The 26,577-nt window shown below is 43.5% G+C and overlaps 1 protein-coding gene across 1 annotated transcript; it reads left to right on the plus strand.

Annotated features, from left to right (window-relative positions):
• The first annotated feature begins 24,864 nt into the window (after positions 1-24,864).
• Positions 24,865-26,293, plus strand: LOC135050401 (uncharacterized). Its single transcript, XM_063956892.1, has 3 exons — positions 24,865-25,385; positions 25,470-25,587; positions 25,856-26,293. The coding sequence occupies exons 1-3, from the start codon at positions 24,865-24,867 to the stop codon at positions 26,291-26,293; spliced, it is 1,077 nt and encodes a 358-aa protein (XP_063812962.1).
• Positions 26,294-26,577: the final 284 nt, after the last annotated feature.

Below are 26,577 nucleotides of genomic sequence, written 5' to 3' on the forward strand. Positions count from 1 at the left end.
TAACTAAATGTTCACACTGGGATTTTTCCTCTGAAGCATCATGGAATACATTACGTAAAAAATATTACAAATGATGCATTACATGAGATCATACCAAAAAGTGTTGGCTAAGCTACCTTTTCCCCTGTATGAGTTTTATTCCAATGGAGAAATACAATATTAGGAGTGTCAAATGCCTCGTAAGTTTTTACCAATAGTCATAAATTGAGGGCCTGATTCATTAAGGATTGCGAATGCAAAGCTGCTTGCAGCAGATTTGCAGTTAAAGGCCTTAGCAATGCAAATGCAGGAGGAGGTACATACTACCTCCTTCCTGCATTTGTGATGCGATCGGGATGTTCATCTGTGACAGCAGGCTGAGTAAGCTTCAGCTTACTCAGCCGTGCCATCACAGTGCAGCTCAAGGGGCCAAGGAAACTGTGTCTCACAACGCAGTTCTTGGCCTCACCACTCCTAGAAAATGGGGTCAACATGCCCCCATTTTACCAAATGCCGGCCGCCCCTGCCCCCTCCTGCGAATCAGGCAGAGGTATTCACATTTTAGAGAAAAGATCACAGGACCTGTTCTGCACATATGCAGAATGGGTTCTGCACGTGAGCAGCCCCCGAACATTGGCAAAATACAATAAGGATCACTTTTGTGATCCTTATGGAATTAGACCCTGAGTCACCTCTGTTTAAGAGGAATTATGTACCTTATATACTTGGAGAACAGTCAGGAAGACTAATTAACTGGGGCAAAATCAATTTAAATTCCAACCCATTAAAACAGAATAGAAGAAATATTCCTCTGAGCAACCACAGTTAGATGCAGCCTATGGAAAAGATGGGAGGCTTAACTTTCTCCCCTCAGATGCTTAAATTCAAACCCAAACAATTTGATTTCTGGATTTTGATTTGTGAAAAAGATTACTCATCTTGAAAGTTCAAGAGACAAATTTTATCTCAATAAAATCCTTCATTTAAACTGGTTGTCAAAAAAGCCAAATGTCATCAAGAGTGCTGTCAGTGATTATTGGGAAAGTGATAGCACTGACTTCAGCTTGAGGGACAGAAGTTTAGAATCCTTTTCAGGTACAGCCACGGATACGATTAATTCTGCTTTGAATGAGACACCGAGCTATTGCAAAGGAGCTTACACTGTAAAATAGTCTCAGTAAACAGTTGTTTTTAAATCGAACATTGCCTACAAGTTTTTCATTTTCTTGGCAACAAATAACCGCTAATATAGCAGCATTATAGATTCTAATACAGTAATATAAACTAAAAGTCCCACTCTTTGTATAAATCAACCAATGTATAATGCATTTTTGCAAAGAAGTACCCAAAGCTGTGAGACAAATTGACACCCAATGTACCACAGAGGGCTGAATAAAAATGTTAAAGATATTGAGCTAAGTACAGTATAAAGACTAATTATTTGAGGTACTATATTTATCTCAGTAGTATAAAAACGTTGATATACTTGGGCATTGAATGGGATGGAATCGCTGAGCCACAACACAATCTTTATGGTGACTGACTAGGGAACTTGGCAGCATGAGTGCATACAGCACTAAACAGGTGATTTCTGGGCTGGATGTTAACCAATCACATCTAGTCTTGTGACATCCATTTTATCCATTTATAACCCAACATTTTCTAGAGCTTTGGCTAATTCTATAATATTTTGTTTCCATGTCCTCTAAGAAATACAGTATCCTCAGGTGAGACCAGTGTGTTTAGAATATATTCTCTTAATCCCTGAAGGAAGCCTGCACTTAGTACAGTAAGTGTCTAAATCACCTTCGTACTGACCTCAAGGTCTGTCAAATCATTATTTATTCTCCTTCCTATCACTAAAGTTATGTTTGCATTTCTTATTACAGGCAAATTAATTCAACATTAAATATACGAAATGTGGACTAACTGAAAAGTGACAGTGGGGTAGCCTGGGAACTCTTTCCTATTGGTGAGAAGTTGCTGTTATATTGGTATATATTGGTATTCTTTAACATCATAAAATTAACTGACTATTGTGTATGTCCCCTCTGTGCTGCCAAAACAGCTCTGATCAATCAAGACATGGACTACACAAGACCTCTGAAGGTGTTTGGGGGTAGCTGGCACCAAGACATCACAGCAGTTCCTTTAAGCCTTATGGCTTGTGAGGTGGGAGCTCCATTGCTCAAACTAACCTTTCCAGCACATCCCACTTGATGATTGGATAGAGATCTGGGAAATTGGAGGCCAAGTCTTCACCTTGAACCCTTTGTCATGTTCCTCAAACCATTCCTGCACAGTTTTTGCAGCCTCAAACCATTCCTGCACAATTTTTGCAGTTGGACAGGGTACATTATCCTGCTGAAAGAGGCCACTGCCAGGAAATACTGTATCCATGAATGGTTGTATTTGGTCTGCAGCAATGTTTAGGTAGGTGGTACGCGTCAATATAACATCCACAAAAATATCATGACCCAAGGTTTCCCAACAGAATATAGCCCATTGCAATCCATAAAAACTAAAAAGAAAGCAGCACTGGTAAATTTCAGTACTATAGAATTACAAGTACAGAATATAATTTAAAATGCTGAATTTAAATAACAACATATAAGTGACCTATATATATGTAACACCCCTGTGGCACTGGATGGACCAAAGTGTATGTAAAAATGGAGGTACAGTATGTAGTCTGTTTCACTAACCTCTTCTACTAGTGATGCAGTGCATCCCCCCAAGTCTGCCTCTGCCGGCTTGCCTTCCTCCTATATTGCACTCTGGTGCCATCATTTACTCAAGTAAATTACACACCAGGCTGTTCACAGTAAAGCATGATTAGTCAGACCAGCACACTTTTTTCATTGCTCATTGGTCTAATTTTGATGTTCATATGCTCACTATACGCACTTTTGGTGGTCGACAGGGGTCAACATGGGCGCTCTGACTGGTCTGCAGCTATGCAGCACTAGCTGTGTGTTCTGATGCCATTCTCTCTTAACCAACATTAGCTTTTTCAGCAATTTATGCTACAGCAGCAATGAGCCTTGGCTGCCCATGAGCCTTTCACCAGTTCACTGCATACCCAGAAAATTTCACAAGACGTGCCATTTTCGAGATGCTCTGACCCAGCCATCTAGCCATAACAATTTGGTCCTTGTCAAAGTCGCTCAGATACTTACACTTGCCCATTTTTCCTGGTATCAACACATCAACTTCAAGAACTGACTGTTCACTTGATGCCCAATATATCCCAACCCTTGACAGGTGTAATTGTAACAAGACAATCAATGTTATTCACATCACCTGCAAGTGATTTTAATGTTATGGCTGATATATCTATACTATAATTAAAAGATAACAGTTGTGTCCTCATTTAACTATCCTCTGGGTCAGACAAAAATTTGACCGACTCTGGGTGGTATATTAATAAAAAAAAATATTGTGATAACATATCACAACTCATGATAAAGTATCACAAGCTAGAATACTATCATATAACACTTAAGCACAAATTGTGATACATTTTCATGAGGTAGTTTTGTATCATACAAATTCACACAAATGTCTGCCTGGGAGAATGGTTAAATGAGGAAACATTTATATGTATAAGCATATATCAGAAATGCCATATTATTTAAACGTATGACAGAATTACATTGCCATTCAAAGATTCATGAGAGCCTTCGCACACAAATAAAAATAATCCCTTGCACAGTGGGGGTATTTCGAATCAGGTTCTGCATTTATGACACACCACATGGCTTCAGGAAAACAAACAATTCAGTGATTGCATTATATATTTACCATATTTTCATATATTTAAAAGAAGAACCTAGTGAAAAACCAGTAGTGGAAAGAAACTTGGGACAAGAGGCAAGGACCTTTGGACAAGAGGCAGGCAGCTATGTAATAATGCTAGAGGACAAAAATGATGCTATTCTCTATATTGCACCATGACCAACAAAGGTCAAGATTTTCCTATGTACAGTAAATGCAAAAAGAAATTAAAACTAAATCAGAGCAATGTTGATAAATATTCAAACATTACTTTTAGAGTATAAAAATAAATATTCTTTATATTTCTGTCATATTCTCCAATCCAAATGTTAAAATGTGCATATATCAGATAAAGTCAAGCCTCTGTGTCGTAGCTTGTTTAGGAAATAAATGAAGCTCCAATGAGAGGAAAATGTGATTAATTACAGGGATGAGAGCAGGTAGCACTTCTAGGTCACATATTTACTTTTGCTTACAAGCACATCCCTATCACTAAAGTGCAAAAGCACTTCTGAGCGGACTAGCATCAAAAAGTAAATAGAGGTATTGTGTTTATCTTCATTTTATGATTTGAACTTGAAACAAAATGAATTATTCTCAAGAACTTTTATTAAACTTGACAATTAGAAGTCCACCCCAGTGGCATAATACCAAATCCCCTGCCCATTGTAAAATAAACTATAAACAAGTTAATTAAACAGACTCACAACTTTAAAAAGAAAGTTTAACATAAAAACACTTACTGATACCCTTGTTCACAACTTTATTACACAAAAATATGTAAATTTATTTATTTCACTATTGCATTTTTTAATTTAAAGGAAATGTCTTCAAATTCTAACCCAAAATGGAGTCATTCCAGATTTTCTTTTAATACAAACAAATTAGATGTTTTTATGTAATCCATAAAAACTAAAATGAAAGTAGCTCTGGATGAGGTAAATTTCCAAACTATAGTATTAGAAGTACAGAATTCAAATTGCTGAATTCAAGAAACAACATATGAGTGATTTATGGAGTTATTCAGGTTTGTTAGCAAACTAAAAAAGTTTGCAATTGGGCAAAACCAAGTTGCACTGCAGGTGGGGCAGATGTAACAGGTGCAGAATTAGATTTGGGCGGGTTATATTGTTTCTGTGCATGGTAAATACTGGCTGCTTAATCTCTACACTGCAATTTAGGTTTCAATTTGAACACACCCCACCCAAATCTAAATCAGAGGCTCATTTGGAAATGTGAGGCGTGTGTCTCCGCTTCACTAGTACTGTCAAATATTGTGTAATTTAAAATACTGTAGCTATAATGGCACCTCACATGTCAGTAAAATTAAGGTGTTTTTTTTAACAAGTTTTTCAAATGCCCTTTCTGTGCTACTCAAGGCCTGCAAGTAATCAAATAATTAGAATTTGCTAGGAAATATTTGAATTGCTCTTTTCTGTATATTATTATTAATATTTTATTTTTTAATGTGTTTTGAACATTTAGATGTAATGTACTGCTGGGTAGCATAAGAAGAAAGTAAATAATATTACGCTAGTTTTCTTCACTGGTGTAGCTTTTTCTTCAGTCTAGTCATATATGTATGTTCTGTTCTCAAAGGTAACTCAAACAACTTCTAATGTTGTACTTGAACACAAAGTATTAATATAATAAAACATTATAACAGATAAACAGTCTCCACAGCCTGCTAAATAAAGTTCAAAGCACAAGGTTCACATTAAGTTACCTAAATGTAGTCCTTTGGTGCTGGAGTTTGCAGGAATTATAAAACATACTGTTTATTAAAAATGTTTTTATTTTTTATAAATTATTCATACAGTATGAACACAATTTTTGTTTATTTTCAGGATGAAATGTATTCTGTAGATACCAATAGATAACTGTCACCTGTAGTGAAATACATCTTTGAAATTATAAAATTGCAGAGTTTACTAAAGGGTATATTTATCAAGCCCCACATTTTAGCACAAATAAGTGTAATTTCTTATCACTACATATTGCGGCAATAAGAAACTTTTTATTTAGGCAATATATAAAGAAAGTCTTGTAGGGACACAGGCTCCATAAAAAAAAAGCAATGTTGCAGCATATAGACTACAGAAACTAACACCATATAAAGATTACATTAGCTATTGAGACAAAAGCTCTGAAAAGTTAAGCTTTCGGATCTTGATACTTTTGGCAATATCACATTCCCTGGTGAGTAAAGGTACTCTCTTAATCCATCAGGAGGATATTAATTAATTTGGAAATCTGTTATCACTAGCCAATATTATACATTTCCATGTTGTATATGGTGGAGATGGTTCTACTTCCCTATTACTCCCACAATGACACCTGCTCCTATGGGGGCATCCACATTACACAGTGAGGAACTTCAAATGATGCAGGCCCTCAGTCAGTGGCATCACTAGGGAAGTGCGGGGCGTGCATTCCTCGTAACACCATCTGATGGGGGGTGACACAGTGCAGGGAGAGTCTCTGAGGTCAGCCCAGTATATCTGGAAGTGCTTAAATAAAGAATATTTGTGTAAAAAAACAGCGCTTCCTTATTTAAATTAGAGATGAGCGGGTTCGGTTTCTCTGAAACCGAACCCGCACGAACTTCATGTTTTTTTCACGGGTCCGAGCAGACTCGGATCCTCCCGCCTTGCTCGGTTAACCCGAGCGCGCCCGAACGTCATCATGACGCTGTCGGATTCTCGCGAGACTCGGATTCTATATAAGGAGCCGCGCGTCGCCGCCATTTTCACACGTGCATTGAGATTGATAGGGAGAGGACGTGGCTGGCGTCCTCTCCATTAGAAATTAGATTAGAAGAGAGAGAGAGATTGTGCAGAGTCAGACAGAGTTTACCACAGTGACCAGTGCAGTTGTTGTTAGTTAACTTTTATTTATTTTAATATAATATATCCGTTCTCTGCTATATCCGTTCTCTGCCTGAAAAAAAACGATACACAGCAGCAGCCAGTCACACAGTGTGACTCAGTCTGTGTGCACTCAGCTCAGCCCAGTGTGCTGCACATCAATGTATAAAAGGCAAAGCTTATAATAATTGTGGGGGAGACTGGGGAGCACTGCAGGTTGTTATAGCAGGAGCCCCCAGGAGTACATAATATTATATTAATTTAAAATTAAACAGTGCACACTTTTGCTGCAGGAGTGCCACTGCCAGTGTGACTAGTGGTGACCAGTGCCTGACCACCAGTATAGTAGTATATTGTTGTATGTATTGTATACTATCTCTTTATCAACCAGTCTATATTAGCAGCAGACACAGTACAGTGCGGTAGTTCACGGCTGTGGCTACCTCTGTGTCGGCAGTCGGAACTCGGCAGGCAGTCCGTCCATCCATAATTGTATTACAATATATACCACCTAACCGTGGTATTTTTTTTTCTTTCTTTATACCGTCGTCATAGTGTCATACTAGTTGTTACGAGTATACTACTATCTCTTTATCAACCAGTGTACAGTGCGGTAGTTCACGGCTGTGGCTACCTCTGTGTCGGCAGTCGGCAGGCAGTCCGTCCATCCATAATTGTATTATTATTATAATATATACCACCTAACCGTGGTTTTTTTTTCATTCTTTATACCGTCATAGTGTCATACTAGTTGTTACGAGTATACTACTATCTCTTTATCAACCAGTGTACAGTGCGGTAGTTCACGGCTGTGGCTACCTCTGTGTCGGCAGTCGGCAGGCAGTCCGTCCATCCATAATTGTATTATTATTATAATATATACCACCTAACCGTGGTTTTTTTTTCATTCTTTATACCGTCGTCATAGTGTCATACTAGTTGTTACGAGTATACTACTATCTCTTTATCAACCAGTGTACAGTGCGGTAGTTCACGGCTGTGGCTACCTCTGTGTCGGCAGTCGGCAGGCAGTCCGTCCATCCATAATTGTATTATTATTATAATATATACCACCTAACCGTGGTTTTTTTTTCATTCTTTATACCGTCGTCATAGTGTCATACTAGTTGTTACGAGTATACTACTATCTCTTTATCAACCAGTGTACAGTGCGGTAGTTCACGGCTGTGGCTACCTCTGTGTCGGCAGTCGGCAGGCAGTCCGTCCATCCATAATTGTATTATTATTATAATATATACCACCTAACCGTGGTTTTTTTTTCATTCTTTATACCGTCGTCATAGTGTCATACTAGTTGTTACGAGTATACTACTATCTCTTTATCAACCAGTGTACAGTGCGGTAGTTCACGGCTGTGGCTACCTCTGTGTCGGCAGTCGGCAGGCAGTCCGTCCATCCATAATTGTATTATTATTATAATATATACCACCTAACTGTGGTATTTTTTTTTCTTTCTTTATACCGTCGTCATAGTGTCATACTAGTTGTTACGAGTATACTACTATCTCTTTATCAACCAGTGTACAGTGCGGTAGTTCACGGCTGTGGCTACCTCTGTGTCGGCAGTCGGCAGGCAGTCCGTCCATCCATAATTGTATTATTATTATAATATATACCACCTAACCGTGGTTTTTTTTTCATTCTTTATACCGTCGTCATAGTGTCATACTAGTTGTTACGAGTATACTACTATCTCTTTATCAACCAGTGTACAGTGCGGTAGTTCACGGCTGTGGCTACCTCTGTGTCGGCAGTCGGCAGGCAGTCCGTCCATCCATAATTGTATTATTATTATAATATATACCACCTAACCGTGGTTTTTTTTTCATTCTTTATACCGTCGTCATAGTGTCATACTAGTTGTTACGAGTATACTACTATCTCTTTATCAACCAGTGTACAGTGCGGTAGTTCACGGCTGTGGCTACCTCTGTGTCGGCAGTCGGCAGGCAGTCCGTCCATCCATAATTGTATTATTATTAAAATATATACCACCTAACCGTGGTTTTTTTTTCATTCTTTATACCGTCGTCATAGTGTCATACTAGTTGTTACGAGTATACTACTATCTCTTTATCAACCAGTGTACAGTGCGGTAGTTCACGGCTGTGGCTACCTCTGTGTCGGCAGTCGGCAGGCAGTCCGTCCATCCATAATTGTATTATTATTATAATATATACCACCTAACTGTGGTATTTTTTTTTCTTTCTTTATACCGTCGTCATAGTGTCATACTAGTTGTTACGAGTATACTACTATCTCTTTATCAACCAGTGTACAGTGCGGTAGTTCACGGCTGTGGCTACCTCTGTGTCGGCAGTCGGCAGGCAGTCCGTCCATCCATAATTGTATTATTATTATAATATATACCACCTAACCGTGGTTTTTTTTTCATTCTTTATACCGTCGTCATAGTGTCATACTAGTTGTTACGAGTATACTACTATCTCTTTATCAACCAGTGTACAGTGCGGTAGTTCACGGCTGTGGCTACCTCTGTGTCGGCAGTCGGCAGGCAGTCCGTCCATCCATAATTGTATTATTATTATAATATATACCACCTAACCGTGGTTTTTTTTTCATTCTTTATACCGTCGTCATAGTGTCATACTAGTTGTTACGAGTATACTACTATCTCTTTATCAACCAGTGTACAGTGCGGTAGTTCACGGCTGTGGCTACCTCTGTGTCGGCAGTTGGTAGGCAGTCCGTCCATCCATAATTGTATTATTATTATAATATATACCACCTAACCGTGGTTTTTTTTTCATTCTTTATACCGTCGTCATAGTGTCATACTAGTTGTTACGAGTATACTACTATCTCTTTATCAACCAGTGTACAGTGCGGTAGTTCACGGCTGTGGCTACCTCTGTGTCGGCAGTCGGCAGGCAGTCCGTCCATCCATAATTGTATTATTATTATAATATATACCACCTAACCGTGGTTTTTTTATACCACCTAACCGTGGCAGTCCGTCCATAATTGTATACTAGTATCCAATCCATCCATCTCCATTGTTTACCTGAGGTGCCTTTTAGTTCTGCCTATAAAATATGGAGAACAAAAAAGTTGAGGTTCCAAAATTAGGGAAAGATCAAGATCCACTTCCACCTCGTGCTGAAGCTGCTGCCACTAGTCATGGCCGAGACGATGAAATGCCAGCAACGTCGTCTGCCAAGGCCGATGCCCAATGTCATAGTACAGAGCATGTCAAATCCAAAACACCAAATATCAGAAAAAAAAGGACTCCAAAACCTAAAATAAAATTGTCGGAGGAGAAGCGTAAACTTGCCAATATGCCATTTACCACACGGAGTGGCAAGGAACGGCTGAGGCCCTGGCCTATGTTCATGGCTAGTGGTTCAGCTTCACATGAGGATGGAAGCACTCAGCCTCTCGCTAGAAAACTGAAAAGACTCAAGCTGGCAAAAGCACCGCAAAGAACTGTGCGTTCTTTGAAATCCCAAATCCACAAGGAGAGTCCAATTGTGTCGTTTGCGATGCCTGACCTTCCCAACACTGGACGTGAAGAGCATGCGCCTTCCACTATTTGCATGCCCCCTGCAAGTGCTGGAAGGAGCACCCGCAGTCCAGTTCCTGATAGTCAGATTGAAGATGTCAGTGTTGAAGTACACCAGGATGAGGAGGATATGGGTGTTGCTGGCGCTGGGGAGGAAATTGACCAGGAGGATTCTGATGGTGAGGTGGTTTGTTTAAGTCAGGCACCCGGGGAGACACCTGTTGTCCGTGGGAGGAATATGGCCGTTGACATGCCAGGTGAAAATACCAAAAAAATCAGCTCTTCGGTGTGGAGGTATTTCACCAGAAATGCGGACAACAGGTGTCAAGCCGTGTGTTCCCTTTGTCAAGCTGTAATAAGTAGGGGTAAGGACGTTAACCACCTCGGAACATCCTCCCTTATACGTCACCTGCAGCGCATTCATAATAAGTCAGTGACAAGTTCAAAAACTTTGGGTGACAGCGGAAGCAGTCCACTGACCAGTAAATCCCTTCCTCTTGTAACCAAGCTCACGCAAACCACCCCACCAACTCCCTCAGTGTCAATTTCCTCCTTCCCCAGGAATGCCAATAGTCCTGCAGGCCATGTCACTGGCAAGTCTGACGAGTCCTCTCCTGCCTGGGATTCCTCCGATGCATCCTTGCGTGTAACGCCTACTGCTGCTGGCGCTGCTGTTGTTGCCGCTGGGAGTCGATGGTCATCCCAGAGGGGAAGTCGTAAGCCCACTTGTACTACTTCCAGTAAGCAATTGACTGTTCAACAGTCCTTTGCGAGGAAGATGAAATATCACAGCAGTCATCCTACTGCAAAGCGGATAACTGAGTCCTTGACAACTATGTTGGTGTTAGACGTGCGTCCGGTATCCGCCGTTAGTTCACAGGGAACTAGACAATTTATTGAGGCAGTGTGCCCCCGTTACCAAATACCATCTAGGTTCCACTTCTCTAGGCAGGCGATACCGAGAATGTACACGGACGTCAGAAAAAGACTCACCAGTGTCCTAAAAAATGCAGTTGTACCCAATGTCCACTTAACCACGGACATGTGGACAAGTGGAGCAGGGCAGGGTCAGGACTATATGACTGTGACAGCCCACTGGGTAGATGTATGGACTCCCGCCGCAAGAACAGCAGCGGCGGCACCAGTAGCAGCATCTCGCAAACGCCAACTCTTTCCTAGGCAGGCTACGCTTTGTATCACCGCTTTCCAGAATACGCACACAGCTGAAAACCTCTTACGGCAACTGAGGAAGATCATCGCGGAATGGCTTACCCCAATTGGACTCTCCTGTGGATTTGTGGCATCGGACAACGCCAGCAATATTGTGTGTGCATTAAATATGGGCAAATTCCAGCACGTCCCATGTTTTGCACATACCTTGAATTTGGTGGTGCAGAATTTTTTAAAAAACGACAGGGGCGTGCAAGAGATGCTGTCGGTGGCCAGAAAAATTGCGGGACACTTTCGGCGTACAGGCACCACGTACAGAAGACTGGAGCACCACCAAAAACTACTGAACCTGCCCTGCCATCATCTGAAGCAAGAAGTGGTAACGAGGTGGAATTCAACCCTCTATATGCTTCAGAGGTTGGAGGAGCAGCAAAAGGCCATTCAAGCCTATACAATTGAGCACGATATAGGAGATGGAATGCACCTGTCTCAAGTGCAGTGGAGAATGATTTCAACGTTGTGCAAGGTTCTGATGCCCTTTGAACTTGCCACACGTGAAGTCAGTTCAGACACTGCCAGCCTGAGTCAGGTCATTCCCCTCATCAGGCTTTTGCAGAAGAAGCTGGAGGCATTGAAGAAGGAGCTAACACGGAGCGATTCCGCTAGGCATGTGGGACTTGTGGATGGAGCCCTTAATTCGCTTAACAAGGATTCACGGGTGGTCAATCTGTTGAAATCAGAGCACTACATTTTGGCCACCGTGCTCGATCCTAGATTTAAAGCCTACCTTGGATCTCTCTTTCCGGCAGACACAGGTCTGCTGGGGTTGAAAGACCTGCTGGTGACAAAATTGTCAAGTCAAGCGGAACGCGACCTGTCAACATCTCCTCCTTCACATTCTCCCGCAACTGGGGGTGCGAGGAAAAGGCTCAGAATTCCGAGCCCACCCGCTGGCGGTGATGCAGGGCAGTCTGGAGCGACTGCTGATGCTGACATCTGGTCCGGACTGAAGGACCTGACAACGATTACGGACATGTCGTCTACTGTCACTGCATATGATTCTCTCAACATTGATAGAATGGTGGAGGATTATATGAGTGACCGCATCCAAGTAGGCACGTCACACAGTCCGTACTTATACTGGCAGGAAAAAGAGGCAATTTGGAGGCCCTTGCACAAACTGGCTTTATTCTACCTAAGTTGCCCTCCCACAAGTGTGTACTCCGAAAGAGTGTTTAGTGCCGCCGCTCACCTTGTCAGCAATCGGCGTACGAGGTTACATCCAGAAAATGTGGAGAAGATGATGTTCATTAAAATGAATTATAATCAATTCCTCCGCGGAGACATTGACCAGCAGCAATTGCCTCCACAAAGTACACAGGGAGCTGAGATGGTGGATTCCAGTGGGGACGAATTGATAATCTGTGAGGAGGGGGATGTACACGGTGATATATCGGAGGGTGAAGATGAGGTGGACATCTTGCCTCTGTAGAGCCAGTTTGTGCAAGGAGAGATTAATTGCTTCTTTTTTGGGGGGGGTCCAAACCAACCCGTCATATCAGTCACAGTCGTGTGGCAGACCCTGTCACTGAAATGATGGGTTGGTTAAAGTGTGCATGTCCTGTTTTGTTTATACAACATAAGGGTGGGTGGGAGGGCCCAAGGATAATTCCATCTTGCACCTCTTTTTTCTTTTCTTTTTCTTTGCATCATGTGCTGATTGGGGAGGGTTTTTTGGAAGGGACATCCTGCGTGACACTGCAGTGCCACTCCTAGATGGGCCCGGTGTTTGTGTCGGCCACTAGGGTCGCTAATCTTACTCACACAGCTACCTCATTGCGCCTCTTTTTTTCTTTGCGTCATGTGCTGTTTGGGGAGGGTTTTTTGGAAGGGACATCCTGCGTGACACTGCAGTGCCACTCCTAGATGTGCCCGGTGTTTGTGTCGGCCACTAGGGTCGCTAATCTTACTCACACAGTCAGCTACCTCATTGCGCCTCTTTTTTTCTTTGCGTCATGTGCTGTTTGGGGAGGGTTTTTTGGAAGGGCCATCCTGCGTGACACTGCAGTGCCACTCCTAGATGGGCCCGGTGTTTGTGTCGGCCACTAGGGTCGCTAATCTTACTCACACAGCTACCTCATTGCGCCTCTTTTTTTCTTTGCGTCATGTGCTGTTTGGGGAGGGTTTTTTGGAAGGGACATCCTGCGTGACACTGCAGTGCCACTCCTAGATGGGCCCGGTGTTTGTGTCGGCCACTAGGGTCGCTTATCTTTCTCACACAGCTACCTCATTGCGCCTCTTTTTTTCTTTGCGTCATGTGCTGTTTGGGGAGGGTTTTTTGGAAGGGACATCCTGCGTGACACTGCAGTGCCACTCCTAGATGGGCCCGGTGTTTGTGTCGGCCACTAGGGTCGCTTATCTTTCTCACACAGTCAGCTACCTCATTGCGCCTCTTTTTTTCTTTGCGTCATGTGCTGTTTGGGGAGGGTTTTTTGGAAGGGACATCCTGCGTGACACTGCAGTGCCACTCCTAGATGGGCCCGGTGTTTGTGTCGGCCACTAGGGTCGCTTATCTTTCTCACACAGTCAGCTACCTCATTGCGCCTCTTTTTTTCTTTGCGTCATGTGCTGTTTGGGGAGGGTTTTTTGGAAGGGACATCCTGCGTGACACTGCAGTGCCACTCCTAGATGGGCCCGGTGTTTGTGTCGGCCACTAGGGTCGCTAATCTTACTCACACAGCTACCTCATTGCGCCTCTTTTTTTCTTTGCGTCATGTGCTGTTTGGGGAGGGTTTTTTGGAAGGGACATCCTGCGTGACACTGCAGTGCCACTCCTAGATGGGCCCGGTGTTTGTGTCGGCCACTAGGGTCGCTTATCTTACTCACACAGCGACCTCGGTGCAAATTTTAGGACTAAAAATAATATTGTGAGGTGTGATGTGTTCAGAATAGGCTGAAAATGAGTGTAAATTATGTTTTTTGAGGTTAATAATACTTTGGGATCAAAATTACCCCCAAATTCTATGATTTAAGCTGTTTTTTAGGGTTTTTTGAAAAAAACACCCGAATCCAAAACACACCCGAATCCGACAAAAAAAATTCGGTGAGGTTTTGCCAAAACGCGGTCGAACCCAAAACACGGCCGCGGAACCGAACCCAAAACCAAAACACAAAACCCGAAAAATTTCCGGCGCTCATCTCTAATTTAAATGTGTAAATATAATTGACTACAGTGAAAAGGGTAAATTCACACAAAGTGGACCAACAAACAATTGAATACTGAACTTTTGTTCTGAAGTAACACTTCCACCCTTGGACACTTTTAGATAGAAAGTCCCATTGGTGTGCAATGAATCCTCCGAAGAGAATCTGCAACAATAGATGTGTCCCTCTCACACATGCATTAGCAGCAATGGCAGGGATTACACAAGAACATAAATAGGTAGTAGTGCAGCAACCTTTGACAGGTAAAAAAGGATTTAGCGGCATATTCATTAACACAAAAATGTGATCATTTTATCAAATTGTAATTTTTTTTCACTACTATTCATTCATCAAATCTGTAACAAAGGAGATATGACTAATATGTCCTTTGTTACTTCCTGCTTTGATAATCTCTACATGCCCTATACTATAGTATGGCGATGTAGAAATTAGTACATTCATCAAACTCCGAAGAAGAAATTCTTCGGAGTTTGTTAGTGGAATTGATTGCTATCTTGAGATGGCATTCAGTTTCCTGTAAGAGCACAAGCTGCTGGCAGCGGGCAGTTTGTATGTATCCTGGCTGGCTTCCAGCACATAATGGCGAGATCTGTGTTCATCCTGCTGCTGTGCTGTCAGCTCCTCTCTCTTCCCTCCCACTGTGTGGTTGCCAGTCCCAGCTATCTTCCTCGCCAGTACCTCCTCTTCCCCTTCGTCGTCTGTCCTGATGTGTGTCCGTCGGCATCTGCTGAGCAGCAGCGGTGGCGGACCCCTATTCAGCTGCTCCTGTCTCTCAAGTGTCCCTGGGATTTAGGCGGCGGTGGAGTTTCCCCTTTTAGCGGCAGCTCCAGGCTCACACGTGTCCCGGCAGCGGGTCAGCCTCCGCACGAGTCCTCTCTTCAGTGGCAGATCCTATTCACTCCTCCGGGTCCGGCTGCAGTTGATGCGTACTCCGGAGACTGAGCATGCGCAGGAGAAAACAATAGTGGGCAGCACAAGACAATTATATAGATAAATGCTGACTCTACAAAAGAAGCAGTTTTTCAGAATCAATAAAATTTTAATAGAAGAATGATGAATATCGAAAAAATTGTGAGAATAGAAAATTAAAAATGACGCAACCTGGGACCTCCGTGGATGTCGGCTTGCATTCCAAATGTGCATTCCAGTACACTAGTTCCGCTAAAAGACATAATACAGGACACTGAGAGCAGAGAATTGTTCTTTTACATATTACTTATGCATGCCATTACCATTAATCACAGTAATGAAGGGTATTTAGAGTGGTATAACATCCTGGCACACAAAATGAGTTAATAAACTCATCATAAACAAAAAAGATTTGTTAAAAAAAAATAATTTAATAAAAACGGCATTAATATAGATTAAAAAAGGTAATTAGGACAAGTCAGGTTAGGGAAGAGAGTTGAGACCATGCCCATTCCCTGAAAGGAAACACTCCCTTTCAGGCATGCATGGGGTCATGATTTGCATTGAGTTACACTAACCCTAGTGCTGTCACTGTCTCAGTAGCTATTATCACACAATATCACACTTCAGAAAAACCTGGTTTTCCATAGATGGGGTGGAATGCATATTTTGACTTGTTTCCCCGACACTGGCCTGAACACATGTGAGGGCTCTCTCATTTCAAAGAAGGGAGTCCATTTTTTTGAAAAATTTGCCCTTTATACCCCTTTCACACTGCACCAAAAACCCTGTATCAAGCCGGTATTTTGCCGGGTCACACGGGTCACAGTGCAGTGTGAACGGATCAACCCAGGAATAAAGAAGGGTTATTCCCGATTAATTACCGGGTCAGGTGCAGTGTGTACGGGTTACTTGGGTCAAATCGACCTGGCACCCATTCACAGCATAGGGAGAGGTAGTGCTGGAGCTGATGTCATCTCCAGCACCACCTCCGCCCCCAATGCTGCCTCTGGCCCTGCCCCTGGATGGCAACCCAAGCTGGCATATTACCGGGTCAGGAAGCCACCCCATTCACATTGCACAGGTCCAATGGTCACACCCTGGAAGAACCTGTATCTAATTCCCGGGTGTGACCCGGCAATGGCAATGTGAATGGATTATAAGTAGTTATTGTCTGCAATCCAGACTATGACTAAAACAGTGTCACACTTGTGGGTTTTTGTGAATCCACTGTGGATTATTCACAGAATGCTGAGAGTTCTGTGTGCAGTGACAGTGGGGCCGATTCAGACCTGATCGCTGCTGTGTGATTTCGCACCACGGGAGTTCAGGTATGAACTGCACATGTGTATGCACCACAATGCGCAGGTGTGATGGGACGCAGCAACGGGGAGCGCCGGCAGCATGGGATGGTGCGAGAAAAGCGATCGCACGGGAGACTGCAAGGTGACTGACATTAAGAGGCCGTTTGTGGGTGGCAACTGACCATTTTAGAGGAGTGTCCAGAAAAACACAGGAGGTACCAGGCGTTTGGAGGGAGTGTTTCTGACGTCAGCTCCGGTCTCGTTCATCGCACTGGAAGAGTAAGTCCTGGGCTGTGCAGAGACTGCACAAACTCCTGTTTGTGCAGCTCTCCTGCACATGCAATTGCACCCCTGCACAGCAATTTCCCCTCCCCCTGTAGGCAGCGACTACCTGATCGCAGGGATGCAAAAAAATGCACCATAGCGACCAGGTCTGAATTAGGCCCATTGTGTACAGACTTCAGTGCTAGCTGATAGCAGTATGAAGAGACACCAGTTGTTCAGGGATAACACAGCTGAAATCAGGATTCTGCCTATTACTCAAACAAGTGAACTCTCCCAGGTGGCCAATCAGTAGCCAGTAAACCTGGGCATACACTATACAATTATCTGTCAGATAATCTGCCAGCTCTGGCTGGTTGGAATGATAATCTGGTAATAGATGAGAGCAAATGACAATGACCACTTGCTTCCAAACACTGGAAAATGTACAAAACCTGTCATACAGATATGTGACGTACTTCATGGGCTACACGCTGCCGACGTCAAATGTAGGAGGTGGTCATAATAATGTGACTCAACTGTGTATATATAAACACATGACTTAAAGAATTATATATATGGTGCTCTCAGCCGGTTTACAGGGACTGGAGTCAGCAGTGAATTGGCAGGCCGCCAGCTACGCTGTGTGACAATGGAAAGTCAGTCAGGGTCAGACTCACGAGACTCACAATCAGCATTCAGCAGAGGGTTCCACCTGACAGCCAAGAACCCGTTACTTGCTGCAGTGCAAGCTGAGGGGTACTAGACAGGAGCCATCCTGTCCCCTATTGCACGTGTTAGCAGGACTCCTGGGACAAAGCTGATTAACTATGCAGCAGCAGCAGGTGCACCGCAATGCTCTGTTGGAAGAGCAGCGGTCACACTTGGATTCCGCTGTGAACCACACAGGTGCTGCTGTACATACGGGTTTGGTATGATTTATTGCCGCACGGCAGGGCCGGTGCAAGGGTGTTCGGCGCCCTCCTGCAAACTATAAATTTGCGCCCTCTCTCCCATACTTAATAAAGAGACAATGCAGTATGAAGTCTCACGCCGCAAAAAAACAGGTGGGGCGTGGTCACACAATAGTACCAATTCAAATTACTCCATACAGTAGTACAATCTTGTTCACATTTACACCGCGCATAGCGCACAGAGGGAACTCGATTCACCGCTGTCGGTACTGTCATTTTACACTCTACGGCAGGTAAGAGTCCCCATTTTACACATTACGGCATGCAAGAGTCCCCACTTTACACATTACGGCAGGCGAGAGTCCCCATTTTACACATTACGGCAGGCAAGAGTCCCCACTTTACATATTACGGCATGCAGGAGTCCCCACTTTACACATTACGGCAGGCAAGAGTCCCCACTTTACACATTACGGCAGGCAAGTGTCCCCATTTTACACATTACGGCAGGCACGAGTCCCCATTTTACACATTACGGCAGGCACGTGTCCCCATTTTATACATTACGGCAGGCAAGAGTCCCCATTTTACACGTTATAGCAGGCAGGTGTCCCCATTTTATACATTACGGCAGGCAGGTGTCCCCATTTTACGCATTACGGCAGTCAGAGTCCCCATTTTACACATTACGGCAGGCAGGTGTCCCCATATTACGCATTACGGCAGGCAGGTGTCCCCATTTTACACATTACGGCAGACAGGTGTCCCCATTTTACACATAACGACAAGCAGGTGTCCCCATTTTACACATAACGACAGGCAGGTGTCCCCATATTACGCATTACGGCAGGCAGGTGTCCCCATATTACGCATTACAGCAGGCAGGTGTCCCCATATTACGCATTACGGCAGGCAGGTGTCCCCATATTACGCATTACGGCAGGCAGGTGTCCCCATTTTACACATTACGGTAGGCAAGAGTCCCCATTTTACACATTATAGCAGGCAGGTGTCCCCATTTTACACATTATAGCAGGCAGAGACCCCTTCAACAAAGAGAGACAGAGTGAAAAAATCCAGACAGACACATAGATAGATAGATAGATAGATAGATAGATAGATAGATAGATCAAACATACAAAATACTCACTTAGTTCCTCTGATAGACACAACCTCCCGGGCAGTCTCTCTATTGTTCCTCAGTCCTGGTAGGTGATGAGATGGCTCCATGGATATGGGGGCATCTAGTGGCTCCTGGCAGAACTGCAGTCAAGTACAGTAGTCACTGCAGCTCTCTGCTCCCCAAGCCGTCCTTTGTCATCAGTCCCGCCCACACACCTCCCACTGCTAGCGCCAAGGCAGGAGGAGATTACATCAGCGCCGTGGGAGGAGATTACATCAGCGCTGTGGGAGGAGATTACATCAGGACGGGAGGAGATTATATCAGTGCCGTGGGAGGAGATTATATCAGCGCCGTGGGAGGAGATTACATCAGCGGCGTGGGAGTGGGAACTTGAAGAGCCGGCAGCAACTGCACACATCAAAGGAATGCAGAGCAGTGAGAGCGCCTCTCCAGGCATGCGCCTCCCTGCACTGCATCCCTTTGCTGAGCGGGTTCCGCCGGCTCTGCCGCACGGGATGCCAAAGGTCAGTATACCGACATCGGCATCCCGAGCGGTAGAATGCTGGCAGGGGGGTTAGTGCAACGCTGTGGACTCGGTCATGATCTACACTCACCACAGGACATCCATAGAGGGGGACACCCATAGAGGGGGAATCACCTACCTCACCGGTATAATGGCAGTGGTATGGTGGCCCCGTTGGGATCCCAGCAACGGTATTGTGACAGCCGGGATTCCGATGAGCATACAGGTGCCCCTTCAGGGCTTGGAGCCTGGATGCAGGCATCTTCATTGCCTCTCGGAGTTGCCTCCATGTGGGGTGTGGATCATAGGGTCGACTGATGAAAATAATAGATCAAGGGGGAGCTGTAGATGTAGCATATCTAGACTTTAGTAAGGCATTTGACACTGTCCCACATCGCAGACTGCTAAATAAACTTGAAAGCCTGGGGGTGGATTATAAATCAGTTAAATGGATAAGAACCTGGTTGCAGGATAGGAAACAGACAGTCGTAGTTAATGGAGTGCAATCTATGGAGGGAAATGTTACCAGTGGAGTACCCCAGGGATCTGTACTTGGTCCAGTTCTCTTTAATATCTTTGTTGGTGACATTGCAGATGGTATTGAAGGGAAGATATGCCTTTTTGCAGATGATACAAAGATATGCAACAGGGTAAACACACTGGGAGGGGTCAAACAAATGATTAATGACCTAGGTAGGCTTGAGAAATGGTCGAGAACGTGGCAACTACAGTTTAATGCTAAAAAATGCAAAATCATGCACTTGGGTCTCAAAAACCCAAAGGCTAAGTATAGTATCAAGGGCACTATAATGGAAACTACTGAGGAGGAAAGAGATTTAGGAGTCATTATTTCAAGTGACTTGAAGGCAGGAAAGCAATGCAACAAAGCAATGAGAAAGGCAAGTCAGATGCTTGGTTGCATAGGGAGAGGAATCAGTAGCAGGAAAAAAGAAGTGATAATGCCACTGTATAGGTCATTGGTACGGCCCCATCTGGAATACTGTGTCCAGTTCTGGAGACCCTATCTCCAGAAGGATATAAATACATTAGAGAGTGTACAAAGAAGGGCAAGTAAAATGGTGCATGGCCTACATCACAAAACTTACCCGGAAAGGCTAAAAGATCTTAACATGTATAGTTTGGAGGAGAGAAGGGAAAGGGGGGACATGATAGAAACTTTCAAATATATCAAGGGTCTTAACAAAGTGCAGGAGGGAAACATTCTTCAAAGGAAAAGAAGTATTAGAACTCGAGGGCATACATTGAGACTGGAGGGGGGGAGGTTCAGCGGAAATTTAAGGAAAAATTACTTCACAGAAAGGGTAGTGGATAAGTGGAATAGCCTCCCATCAGAGTTGGTAGAGGCTAAGACTGTAGGGCAATTTAAACATGCTTGGGACAGGCATATGAATATCCTTACAAAGAATTAAGGTTAAAAAAGGGTTGAGATTGCCTAAAGGATAAAATAAAAAAGGGGCAGACTAGATGGGCCAAGTGGTTCTTATCTGCCGTCAAATTCTATGTTTCTATGTTTCTATGACTATACTTAGGTCGACAGTGTCTAGATTGACAACTATTGGTCAACAGTGAAAATAGGTCGATACAAACATTAGGTCAACATGAACAAAGTCGACATGACAAAAGGTCGACATGAGTTTTTTATTTGATTTATGGTGTCATTTTCTTCGTAGAGTGACCGGGAACCCAAATTAGTGCTCTGCTACCGCTGTGCTCGGCACAGGTTACAGTTCCCAATTGTAGTCCACATGGATCGTAAAGTGTGAAAAAGTTCAAAAAATTTAAAAATGTGAAAAACTCATGTCAACGTTTTGTCATGTCGACCTATAATATGTCAACCTAGTAACCATGTCGACCTAGAAACCAGGTCAATCTAATGCATGTTGACCAATAGTGGTCAACCTAATGCATGTCGACCCAAGTGTGGTTGACCTAGAGACCAGATACCCTCCATGTGCCCCTGCCTACACATAGAGTCCTGATTTGTATTGGAACGGTGGATTAATGCTGAAGAACGAATTGTGAAGTATTCTTTGTATTGTATTTTTTTTTTAGTCACTTTCTGAAAATTAAAAAAAACTAACTTTTTTGTCCATTTTGGTTATATTTTTTCAACTAAGTATACAAATTTTGAATATAGCTTGGGCGCTACCACCTTAAATAAATATGAACGAAGTTAATTGATGAAAAAAGTCTACGATATTGTCCCAGCAAGATTTCTTTGTTCTTCCACAGGTCCACCTCTCTCCAAATAATCCTCACATCAAAGAACGTCTTGTATAATTAATGTCCTGGACAGCAGAATACTTTCCTTTCTTAAGGAAGAAGTACTCTCTCATTCAGCAGATTACTGCCATACTCCACAGGATACGCCTAATCTCGTTTGGTCTTGGCTTCCAAGACCAAACGAGATTAGGCGTATCCTGTGGAGTATGGCAGTAATCTGCTGAATGAGAGAGTACTTCTTCCTTAAGAAAGGAAAGTATTCTGCTGTCCAGGACATTAATTATACAAGACGTTCTTTGATGTGAGGATTATTTGGAGAGAGGTGGACCTGTGGAAGAACAAAGAAATCTTGCTGGGACAATATCGTAGACTTTTTTCATCAATTAACTTCGTTCATATTTATTTAAGGTGGTAGCGCCCAAGCTATATTCAAAATTTGTATACTTAGATTATTCATTATTGGTGATTGGGAATCACCTGAATATATCTGGGCAGCTTTTAATCCACTAAGCGCTATTGTCTGATCCATATCTTCATATTCTGACTATATTTTTTCAACTAGTTAGAATAAGTAAAAAGTGTAATGATGTTTTTGAAAAAGAAATGGTTCATGAAAAAAACAAGGTACAGTATAATTTGTCAGGGTACTGCATAGTAAGATTAATGATAGTAAAGTTTGAAGGAGCGCAAATCTAAGAAAGTGGTCTTAGCAAGTGGGTGAGACAACCCTCAACAGCAGTCTGGCGGGGCTCAGGGGGTAATTCAGACCTGATTGCTGCTGTGCATTTTCGTGCAGCGGGTGATCAGGTCTGTACTGCGTATGCGTATGCACCACAGTGCGCAGGTGCTACGGACCACAGAAATGGGGATCGCCGGTCAGCAACGGGTTTGTGCGAAGGATTCGTTTGCATGGGTGATCGCAAAGAGATTGACAGGGCGTTCTTGGGTGGCAACTGACCATTTTCAGGGAGTGTCAGGAAAAACGCAGGCGTGTTCAAGCATTTGAAGGGAGGGTATCTGACGTCAAATCCAGTCCTGAACAGTCTGATGTGATCGCAGCGGCTGAGTAAGTCCTGGGCTGCGCAGAGACTGCACAAAATCAGTTTGTGAAGCTCTGCTACACATGCGATCGCACACTTGCACAGCTAAAATATGCTCTCCCTGTAGGCGGCGACTATCTGATAGCATGGCTGCAAAAATCGCTGCCCAGCGATCAGGTCTGAATTACCCTCTTAGTACTCTCGTTGTTCATTGTTCATTTTACCTGGTTTAATTTGTTGCAATTTGTGAAGCATAAAGTGCTGTTTTTTTCTCCATAGAATAGAAAATATTTTTTTCATTGATCAGAAGCATATTACTATGAGTCTCTAGTTATTAAATCATTTACTTTACTTTTCTGTTTTACTGTATTTTCTTTATGCAAAACACAATTTTAAGTGAACAGGTGTAAGAAATGTAACACTTGTGTTAAGTTTCACATTTAATATTATGTGTATTTTACTGACAGAGGTGTCTATTTACTAAGCCTTGGAGAGAGATAATATGGAGAGAGATAAACTGCCAACCAATCAGCTTCTAACTGCCATGTTATAGACTGTGTTTGAAAAATGACAGGAGCTATTGGTTGGTACTTTTTCTATATCCACTTTATCTCTCTTCAAGGCCAGGGCCATATTTACTCATGTTTGGGCCCCTAGGCTTTCAAGTATTTTGGACCCCTTCCAGCACTACAATCTTGTATCCCACTACAGCTGATATTTGAGAAAAACAGGTTATGCTATCAGTTACACTTTTAGTATTCCCACGGACACCGACACCCAGTTGAAATAAAGTCTGCTGACCTCTTTTCTCATAGTGCAATCATTTGTTCTTTTCTTATCTCTTTTGAAATAGCACTAGTAGGCCATTGTCTAACCCCCCTACATTGTCTCAAAACAGGCCTCAGCTGACTACGTTGCTACGGCGCATAGTGCAAAGTGCCTTTAAACATTGGCATCCTAGAGTGCAGGTAACAGTGCCTCAGCAAAAAAATGATGGGCCCTAGTCCCTGTGGTGCCCATAGGCTTCTGTCCAGTCAGCCTAAAGGATTATATGGCTTGGTCCAAGGCTTAGTAAATAGATCCCAGAGTATACACTACTTTTCAACTTTATGTCAGGACTGGGGAGTCAAGAGTTGTCGGGATAAAACCCGATGCTTATTTACTGGTGACTGGAGGAGTCTGTAACAAAGAGGGATGTTAATAACTCTTCGTCATAGATAGTAAACGTGGCAATGCAGAGAAGGGTGATGAAAGAGGCAATGACTGTAAGGACCAAGATGATTAGTACTCAACTCAACAGACTAGGCCAATAGGTCTAGAGATATGACTGGCCTTGGGTAAGACAAGCTTCAAGAACTGGGCCAGCTTGGAATCGGAATAGTACAGTAACCAGATCCAGGCTGGAGCCAGAATAGCACAGTAACTGTTACCTGGCTGGACCCGAAATAGCTCAATAATACCCCTTTCAGACCAAAAATGCAGGGTCTAACCCGGGAATTCGGTCCCGGGATAATGCAGGGACATTCCCGGGTTGGGCCCCGTTTATACCAGCATTTGGAGCCGGGACATCCCGGGTCGGCACCTTTCATACTGAACCCGGGATGGCCCTGCATTTTATGAGAATGTCATTAGAAATGGGCCTTTTTAAGGCCCACAAATATGAGGTCATTACAGAAAGGGAGGGTGAGAGGAAGGGAGGGCAGGCCTGCTCACCTCATTGCAGCAATCATGGCCGATGGAGTACCACTGTGTATGCCTGTGTTCCTGAATGTTTGGGCTTTACTGCTGGTTTGACCCAGCAAGTGAGAGTCTGATGCAGCTTCTGACTTTGTGCTCTATAGTGCAGACTTATACCTGGAGGAGGAGAGCTTTATTTTTGGCAGAGAGGGCCAGGACTTGGCGCCAGTATTTGCGCAGGAGGAGAACCCTGATTTCGCAGACTCTGGCTTCTGTTATGCGAATTAGTACCGCGTCCGAGCGAAGAATGTGGACCAGAGACCGCCCTCATGGTGATGTTTTCATGGAGACTGTGGAGGCTTATCAAGATGAGGAGTGGATGAGCCACTTTCGCATGTCACGTCCAACGTTCCAATACCTGCTGGACCTACTCACCCCTGCACTTACTATGCAGACCACCCACTACCGGACACCCATCCTGCCAAGGAGGAGACTGGTGATTAGACTGTGGGGGTATGCTACGCCAGGAGAGTACCGCACAATCTCCTGTTTGTTCGGTGTTGGGATCTCCACTGTCTGCAGTGTTATACACCAGGTGACGAAGGCTATACTGGATACACTATACAAAAGGTTTATCTGCTTACCGCAAGGGCAGCGCATAGATGACACCATCAAAGGCTTTGTGCAACGTGGGTACCCTCAGTGTGCCGGTGCCATAGATGGGACCCATATCCCCCTCATTGCCCCCCGTGACAACCCGGCGGATTATTATAACCGCAAGGGATGGCATTCCATTGTCTTACAGGCTGTGGTTGACCATAAATACTGGTAAGTAAATTTGTCAGTGTTTTTTTTTTTTTAAATGCAGTGTGCCTTTATTTTTTCAAAAAATTGTTAAAAAATTTATTTTAGCTTCACTGATGTATATATTGGCTGGCCTGGGCGAGCACATGACGCTCGTGTTCTTGCCAACTCCGATTTGTACAAGATTGCGGAGGACAAGCAGGGTGGATGGCTGTTTCCCAGAGAGGTAAAAAAAAAATATATATATATATATATATTTATATATTTATTTATTTATTTTTTATTCACACCCCCACCCCCTCCAATTTTTATTTAAAGGGTTTGCCAGATTTCACTTTTGGTTGTCAGTTGTGATGGAATATGTGTGGCCTGTAGTGTTTCTCTTTGTAAAAGGTTTATTGAAATAGCTGTCCCTGTAGATTGCTGTCACCTGCTTCACCCCCATACCTGTTTCAGCAATCAAGTGATACTCATACTCTTGTATTTCTTTTCAGAAATCAAAGACAGTGGATGGGGTGGACATCCCAGTCCACATCATTGGAGATGCAGCCTACCCTTTACGCCACTGGCTAATGAAGGGATACACCCAGCATTTGCAGTTGTCTCCCATCCAAGTGGCATATACCCACACTCTGAGTTCGGCACGGATGGTGGTGGAGAATGCCTTTGGCCGCCTGAAAGGACGTTGGCGCTGCCTCATGAAGAGGAATGATGTTGACCTCAAATTTATGCCCCATGTAGTAGCGGCCTGCTGTGTCCTTCACAACATATGTGAACTGCAGAAGGAACAGTTTCCAGAGGAGTGGACTGTGAAGGACCCTGAAGTGACACCCTCTAGTGTAGATTTGGAGGTGTCTGGTGGTCAACATTCCTCTAGTGCCGAACTCATTAGGGAAACCATTTGTACCAACCTTAACGAGATGTTAAAATAATTCATAATGTTTACAATTTTACATGAACAAAAAGTTTGCACTGTTTTATCCTTTGTTTTAATTGCACAAAACCAATCGGTTAAATGCACAGGCATATATATATAGTAAAGCTTGGCATAAAATGATAACATGTGGCGAATACATAGCAAACATATTAATGTAAAATCCCCCAAAAACCCAATTCCACCCTTCCCCCCCTTCCAAACATGAAAATTGGGACCGTATAACTGGCCCAAACTATCAAAGTTAAATACACAGTCCTAGGCAAACACTGCCTATGGCAA

This window comes from Pseudophryne corroboree, chromosome 1 (genome assembly GCF_028390025.1).
Source record: "Pseudophryne corroboree isolate aPseCor3 chromosome 1, aPseCor3.hap2, whole genome shotgun sequence".
In the NCBI taxonomy this organism is placed as follows: domain Eukaryota; kingdom Metazoa; phylum Chordata; class Amphibia; order Anura; family Myobatrachidae; genus Pseudophryne; species Pseudophryne corroboree.

Coding starts and splice junctions, on each gene's coding strand:
- LOC135050401 (XM_063956892.1), top strand. CDS start 24,865: ATGTGGACCAGAGACCGCCCTCATGGTGATGTTTTCATGGAGACTGTG. Junction 25,386..25,469: donor GTGGTTGACCATAAATACTG/GTAAGTAAATTT, acceptor AATTTATTTTAG/CTTCACTGATGTATATATTG. Junction 25,588..25,855: donor GATGGCTGTTTCCCAGAGAG/GTAAAAAAAAAA, acceptor ATTTCTTTTCAG/AAATCAAAGACAGTGGATGG.